Raw genomic sequence first — 7,654 nt, forward strand, 5'->3', positions numbered from 1 at the left:
CATGGAATAGAGTATGACTGGTCCAGGAATACGCTTTGCTTTCAAATGAGACATGGAATGAAACTGAGAATAATAGACAAGGAACCTCTCACGTAACACTTCAAGTCTGTCTTTCTTTTCAAGTAAGCATAGGATACAAATAAACGTGCTTTCAAATTAACACTGTCATTTGGCCTAATCATAGGTCTGGACTTTGAGCACGTTTTATGAAGGTGTAGAAAGTTTTTTGTTATCTAGTTCAACCCCAAAAAAAGAATGATTTGGCATTTTTTGCTATACCATGTGATCGGTTTGTAGAATAAAGAAAAACGAGTATAGAACAAAAATAAATACCGGTTAGGCAATATTTTGACTAATTATAAAGCCAACCAGGCAGGGCCAATTCAGGTCGCCTGTCTACAGGCTTGCAGACTACTGTGTTGCGATGCACCTGTTTTGTTGGGGTATGCTGATCGACGCAGAGGTGCCGCCCCCATGCACTTGTCCTTTCATTCTAATTGGTCCGACAGGGTGTGTATGCTAATTCTCAGCGACCGCTGCACCTGACTCTCCACTCCACGGAAGAATGCAATGCAAAAGACAGCCTCCAAGTAACAGCTATTTATTCAACAGGTCATCCTACTCAACGAGCACTCACTTGTTACATTATTGCGGCGCTGCAGACTCATCAATAACAGAGCTATATGATAAAGATGCCACGGTCTTTTCTGGTGAAGAAACATCTCACTAATAAGAAGCCAAACTATGGAATTCTGGATTCAAAATCAGACGGTACAGTTTCGTTTTTTTTAAATCGACTAAAATTATACGTTTCTATCGTTGTGTTATATATGGAACTTCTCATCTAGTTCTATAAAAAAAAAAAACATGTGAATACCTTTGCTATTTTGTCTGTTGGCTATTTCTTGCATTATTTCAGAGAAAAAAAATATGAATTTTTCGTTATCTTTATTCCATTCATAGCTCATTTTAAAAAGGAATTGTATTTTTGCTTTGAGTAGTTGAACACGCTAGGCCTATAACTCAAACAATATGATTTCAGCATAGTCTAAAATTATGTTCGTTATAGGAAAGTAAATAATGATGGATTGAACTGATACCTTGGAATAGAATACAACAAATGCGAGTTTGGAGTTTAGCAGGTGCAAAATCTGTCACACAAAAGAAGAGATTAATAGTCCCTCCTCCTGGGATCTGAAGGGTCCTATTAAGCGCGTTCAAGAGGCTAATGTAGTGCCCTTCGAGGCTCCTTTTACCCCCGAAATGTGCCTTAGGTCTGTGTTTTTGTTCCAATTCACCCCTTAAAGCGAGCTAGCCTCCCACCCTCCTGTATTGAACTGTCAAGATTACCATTATAGAAGTGGAAAAGAAAATGTATGTGACTGAAATCAGATTCGTTTTTTTGTAAGGAAAATAAAATAGTGCCAGTTGGCTATGCTATGGGAATGCATTGGAACTTTGGAAGTTATGCAAATCGACATGCACAATACAGTCCCTCAGTACTTCGAGACTCCTCCTAATATTGTAAATTAATGTCAAATGTTTAACTATATGTTTTAACGTATTACTAAATGATACCTAATTATTCTCATAGAGTATGATTAAAACATTTGAGTGTACTTGTAAAAAAAAGTTTTAACATAAAATGGTGTTTGTGTCATTACAGCTCTCCACACCAGCCTGGTCTATCTTGAGGTACCCTTTTACATCCCCAGCACTCCTCAGCCCCTGGAGGGTTGGCTGCCAGGGCCAAGTCTCATCCCCACACCAGCCTCCATGCACTCTCCCAAGGTAGACAGGCTGCCTTCAAGGGACACCAGCTTGTCCCTGCATAGCTCAACACAGGAAATCACCTACCCCCTGTCAGTGTCTCACAACAATCCGCTAAGAGACTCACAGTCCCTGGGAACCATGGAACCCCAGACCTTCCTGCTCTCACAGGACTTCAGACACCCGGAGGAGAGGGGCAGCTTGCCTAATCCCCTCCTGGGCCTTGTTCACTCTAGTGTTAGTCAGGAGCGCTTTGAATGCTTTGACTGCCACAAAGCCTACTTCACCTTCTCTGGGCTGGCCAAGCACAGGCAGTTGCACTGTGAGTGGCAGTGTCACAAGTACTTCTGCTGCAGGTACTGTGACAAGGAGTATGTGAGTCTGGGAGCTCTGAAGATGCACATCCGAACACACACACTGCCCTGCGTCTGCAAGGTCTGTGGGAAGGCCTTCTCCAGGCCTTGGCTGCTCCAGGGACACATTCGCACACATACAGGTACGGACAGAGTAATGTACAGCTGGCAACACTTTTTACCTTTATTCACCTGCTTCATGAATTGAGCTTGACTTCACACCATCCCGTATTCAGTTACCCACTAGGGCTCTGAGGTTATCAATTTCTTTTTTTCAGGTGAGAAGCCCTTCTCCTGCCCACACTGCAGCCGGGCGTTTGCTGACCGCTCCAACCTCCGAGCACACCTACAGACACACTCTGACATCAAGAAATACCGGTGCAAGAGTTGCTCCAAAACCTTCTCCAGGATATCTCTGCTCTCCAAGCATGAAGAGGCTGGCTGCTCCCCACTGTCCTGATTCCGTTTACTGCCAGTGCTGCCCACTCTGTGCCTGTTGCCTACTTGCCTAGACTATGTCTGGTTCTACTAACATCAGACTTCCTTCACAAAGCACTGGAGATAGACTACTAGTAGTGACACGGAGCTCTGACTACTGTATGTTTTTGTTCTCTGACATTTCAAGCTCATGAAATAAGCACAATGGACTGTGTCCAAAGACGTTCTTACGTCATATATTTGACATATGAAGTAGTTGTATGACATCAAGACAATTAGAGAAAAGTTGTTATCGCATGCTGCCAAAAATACTTGAAATTTAAAGCCTTGAAGTTTTTGATTGTGTTATTGATGATTACCTGTGCCTTTTGAGGAAATGTATAGCTGGAGTATACAATTTTGTATGAACTTTGTTTGTTTAAAGACAATAAATACCTATTTTTGTACAATTGCCTTGTATTATGCCTAAATATGAAAACATGCATAATCATGTGAGACACGAACCACTGAGATGAAAACACAAGCCCCAGTCTAAGTCAGGAAATATTGAAGAAACCCACTTTTCTAAAATCAAAACAAATGCTGAGTGTCTGCTGTAGAGTACTAGGACTACATGTTATCACTTTGCTATCATTGACTCGTTCCTACTTTACGACCATTTCTTGGCATTGTGAGATCACTGGCGAACTGTAAAAATCATCATAGGCGCACAGGAAACTGGAAAATAAAGTGATTAGGATAAACGGAAAACAGATAGTGTGGGTGACATTCTGGCAGTGTTCTTGTGACACCCCTATCCCCAGGCAGGATCTCTCAGGGGTCTCTGAGATGGGAGCATTTAAATCCCTCTGCTAATGAAAGTATTTTTGGAGGGCAGCTGGTGAAGGAGGATATTTTAAGAGTCTAAATAAAACGGTGATGTTTCCCATTTGTAAAGGTGCATGGAAAATTGGTATTAAATATATCTGTTCATTGGCAGGTGGAGGGAGGCCAGCTGCATGCCGCGGTGGCGCCATGCCAGGCCTTGCGGGGGGGGGGGGGGGGCTGGGTCGACTCTTTCCAGTTGCTCAGCACAGGTGGAGCAGCTGAGTGGAGAGAGCTGTCCCAACACATGGCCTGTCGCTGACAGTCGGGAGAAACACTGCTTTTCTCCAGCAGAATCCCAAACACGTCAAGCATGTCCCAAGGCACTCCAAACACGCGCAGGTTGTGGAGCAACTTGGCTGTCTGTTAGATGATTGGTAGAGTACAAGGAGGAATGGGGATTGGACGCTGTGTTGGCACTGGCCAGCAATTAAATGTTTGTCAACTGTTTACTTGTATACTGTACACATATATACGGCCGTGGCAGCAATAGCCAGCTATGTACAGTACCTGCACCTGGAGAGGGTCAACCCCTTTTGACCAATAAAAATGATGTTTTTTTCTTGTTATAACCACCACTCATTTAATAATAATAAAATAAAATAAATCCATAAAGGGTGAACAAATAAAAATATCAATATGCTAAATGTTCAAATATACATTGATTGCACATATAATGAATTGCTCTGTATAAGAGTGTCTGCCATCAGGGTTTGCCAAACTCGGTCCTGGGGCCCCCCCTTCGTGCACATTTTGGTTTTCCCCCCAGCACTACACAGCTGATTCAAATAATCAAAGCTTGATGATGAGTTGGTTATTTAAATCAGCTGTGTAATGCTAGGGCAAAACCCAAAACGTGCACCCAGGGGGAAACCCTGTGCTAAATGAATGAAATGTTAACATACACAGTAGGTGACATAGTTGTGGGACTAAAAAGACACCTGGAAGTTTCTAAGTTGGGGGAGAAATGGTATCTTGGGCCACAAAACCCATAACTTAGCAGGAAGCCCACGCAGAGCAGAGCTTATCGAGCCAGGCTAGTGTTTTCAGGAGTCCAGGTCCTGTGTGGCAGGGCTCTGGCACCACCGTCACAGCTCCCTGGGGTGTTGCTGGGGGATTGTAGTGGAGACTGACACGGCAGACGCATTTCTCAGCATATCCTGGCTGGAGCCGTCTCGGCCCATCCTTCACCTTTCTGACGTATTCAATGTATACCAACATAATTATTTAGCAGCAGGACACCATGGACCCAGTCAATCATGGACAACTTCCAGCACTACTAACATTGTGGAGATCATTATGAATGTAACCGTATCAGAGGTTTGGTAGAAACGTTGACCTGACCAGCCTTTACTGGACAGACCCAGAGGATGAGGATGGCAGACAAACACAAGGCTCGGCTCCAGACGTGATCTTGACCTCTGTCGCCGTTCTCCATGACGTGTGCGTCAGCTGACGCCGCAGCAGCTCCGAACTATAGCCACTGTGACACCACAAAAGACTCCTCTCACCTTATAAATACCCTGCAGCCAGAGCAAGAGAGGCATGGACCTGATACCCATACAGCAGCAGATGGGTCAAAAATAGAGGCAGTGGGGCTATTTCTGACCCAGTGTGAATTGGGTCTGGCCAAACTCTAGCTCCTGGGGTGGGCTGACAGGAGCCTCCAGTCCCTCTCAGCTCCCTGGCAAAGATGAGTGGAACCTAGAGAGCTTCCAATGCTCAGAGCGAGTGAGTTAGCTTTCTACAATTCCATAGAGCTGTGCCTCGTTGTTTCCCTTTGGAACAATCCCTGGGCCTGATCCAGGGATTCGCCTACCAGTAACCCGCCCATACAGTTTCTCAACTTCTGGGGATTTCACTCCCATCTCCACTTGTCCTGCTACTCTGCTGTATTGTATCAGCTCCTGGGATGATTTGATAGCATAGAGGTCGACGAGTTCCCGGCCATCGAGATAGCGAAGGTGCTTTGATATATTAGTCTAGAGAATTTATTTTGATCAGTTGGTGGTAGTGATGAGAATCTACTGTAGATTAGAGATTAGATAGTATTTATGTGCATTGGATAAAACTAGTGACAGCTATCTCACGACAAACTCATGTCAAAGACCCAAAACATCACAGAAATCATGAAAAGCACATGTATTCTAGAAAAGAGAGGTGAAGGAAGATAGATAAGTGATTTGTCTGTAAAATGTTTGTTGAATGTTGAGGCACAACTGACTTTAAACAGAATTAAATTAGTCTGTTTTTCTGTCAACAAATTTGTGTCTGTTGACAGAAAAACAGACTAATTTAATTCTGTTTAAAGTCAGTTGTGCCTCAACATTCAACAAACATTTTACAGACACTTATCTCATCTGGAGCCGAGCCTTGTGTTTGTCTACCATCCTAACTTATCTATCTTCCTTCACCTCTCTTCTCTAGAATACGTGTGCTTTTCATGATTTCATGATTTCATGATTTCTGTGATGTTTTGGGTCTTTGACATGAGTTTATCGTGAGATAGCTGTCACTAGTTATCCAATGCACATAAATACTATTTAATCTCTAATCTAATACAGTATCAGTCTATTGGAAAATCTGTATCAATGAAAAGTGTTAAAGACCATCTGGTAATAGATCCATTTAGAATAGCACTGTACATTATAGGGATAGTACCTACAGCCTTTAGACAAGAGGAATCCTGTATCGGCACCAGATTTAAGATTTGGGATTAGCGAGTGGGTCAAAGTTGAACATTTTCCAGTGTGTGTTGGCCTATGAGCGCATCATTGACACTACTACCTACATCCACATGGTGCTATGGCAACTTCATCAGTTTGACTTCAGGGGATATCCAGCCGGGTCATGTCTATATGGATATTAATACAAACGTTTAGGCCTATAAATACTGGCTAACCTGTTTATAATAAGCATGCCACTACTCCATTGCTAGTATCATAGTAAAACAATCTCAGTTGCCACTTATAGCCCCTGTGAAGACAAAGTGGGGCTATTTTTAGTCTATCCAGCGGATGCTATCTGGCCTGGTGGGATATTTTTATGAACGACCTCAGCACAGCCTTGCACCGATTCAGATTTGTGGAATATTTTCCACAGTGAGTGTTTATAAATATATCTTGCTCCTGTAGCTCCTTGACACACTGCGTATGAATGCTATGTGTTGCACTTGATACCAAAACTCTGCCACTATGCTGCTGTGGACTGTGGATGGGGCGATTCAGAGGGTAGTTATATCTGTTCACTTGTTGTGGAAAAAAACCCTGCAGGCCTGAACAGGTGCAGGTTGGTAACATTTAGGGGCCCGTTGAAATCAGCCAACTCCCCCGCCCTATTTTCAAAACTGATATCTGAGATTATTTTCGTCCTAGGCCTGCTTGCTCACAACATTCCCTTTCCATGCCCTGACCTTTAACCCCAAAGTTCAAGTTGTCCCATTATTTAAAGGAGTCCATCTTCAGAGTGCATAGCGATTGTAACTGTGAAACAGCTATATCATTTTCAACATTTGATTAATGACCAGCCAACAGTAAAGATCCATGTTCCAAAAATGTTGGCTTGCCATGCTAATTATATTGTACTTACAAAACATTGTATTCATCAATAAAAACATGTTTTAAATGGTGCTTGAAAATGATAAATGATCATGAATGATCAATGATCTGAAATATAGTATAATTGGTAGAGATTATGAATATGTGTGTGCACTTTTGCACACACATGTTCAACAACATTGTTCCATATGAAACCTCAACAGACAGAAGGGTGTTTCTGCATGATCCCTCACTATCTTCTCGATTTAGTCTCTTTGCCTGTATGTGTGTGCTGCCATTCAGTAACACACGTTCTCTCTGATATAACGGCAGAGGCCTGCACCTCATCGGTGGCTGGCCCATGCCTGGTTCCCATGCCTCAGTATGGGGATGGATAGGGAGGGAAGGGGGTTCAAGGGACAGGTGTTTTGGGGACAGGGGAGCGCTGGACCACAATGGTGGTTGCTCAAGGGTGGAAGATTACTTTGGTTGATGCACTCAAGATTAATAATCCCATATTTAATGACAAATGGCAAGATGATAAAGTCATTATTTTTTATAACATATTATTTTGATATTAAATTATTTGGTTGATTATACAAAAACGTCAACGATTTATTTCTTCATTATAAGAAAGGTTACTGTAGTGTCACTTGTCATTTCTTTCTCTTCGGGTGAGTGAAGTGTTTTTTC

The 7,654-nt window shown here is 42.8% G+C and overlaps 1 protein-coding gene across 1 annotated transcript; it reads left to right on the plus strand.

Annotated features, from left to right (window-relative positions):
* Positions 1 to 150: 150 nt before the first annotated feature.
* On the plus strand, positions 151 to 3,010 carry snai3 (snail family zinc finger 3). The gene is made up of 3 exons (XM_020478144.2): positions 151 to 771; positions 1,667 to 2,266; positions 2,402 to 3,010. The coding sequence occupies exons 1-3, from the start codon at positions 684 to 686 to the stop codon at positions 2,581 to 2,583; spliced, it is 870 nt and encodes a 289-aa protein (XP_020333733.1). The 5' UTR covers positions 151 to 683; the 3' UTR covers positions 2,584 to 3,010.
* Positions 3,011 to 7,654: the final 4,644 nt, after the last annotated feature.

This window comes from Oncorhynchus kisutch, linkage group LG3 (genome assembly GCF_002021735.2).
Source record: "Oncorhynchus kisutch isolate 150728-3 linkage group LG3, Okis_V2, whole genome shotgun sequence".
In the NCBI taxonomy this organism is placed as follows: Eukaryota; Metazoa; Chordata; class Actinopteri; order Salmoniformes; family Salmonidae; genus Oncorhynchus; species Oncorhynchus kisutch.

Excerpts from the sequence above, each read along its gene's own strand:
- snai3 (XM_020478144.2), top strand. The coding sequence starts at position 684 with ATGATAAAGATGCCACGGTCTTTTCTGGTGAAGAAACATCTCACTAAT. Across the intron at positions 772-1,666 it reads TCTGGATTCAAAATCAGACG|CTCTCCACACCAGCCTGGTC; the intron begins GTACAGTTTCGT and ends GTGTCATTACAG. Across the intron at positions 2,267-2,401 it reads ACACATTCGCACACATACAG|GTGAGAAGCCCTTCTCCTGC; the intron begins GTACGGACAGAG and ends TCTTTTTTTCAG.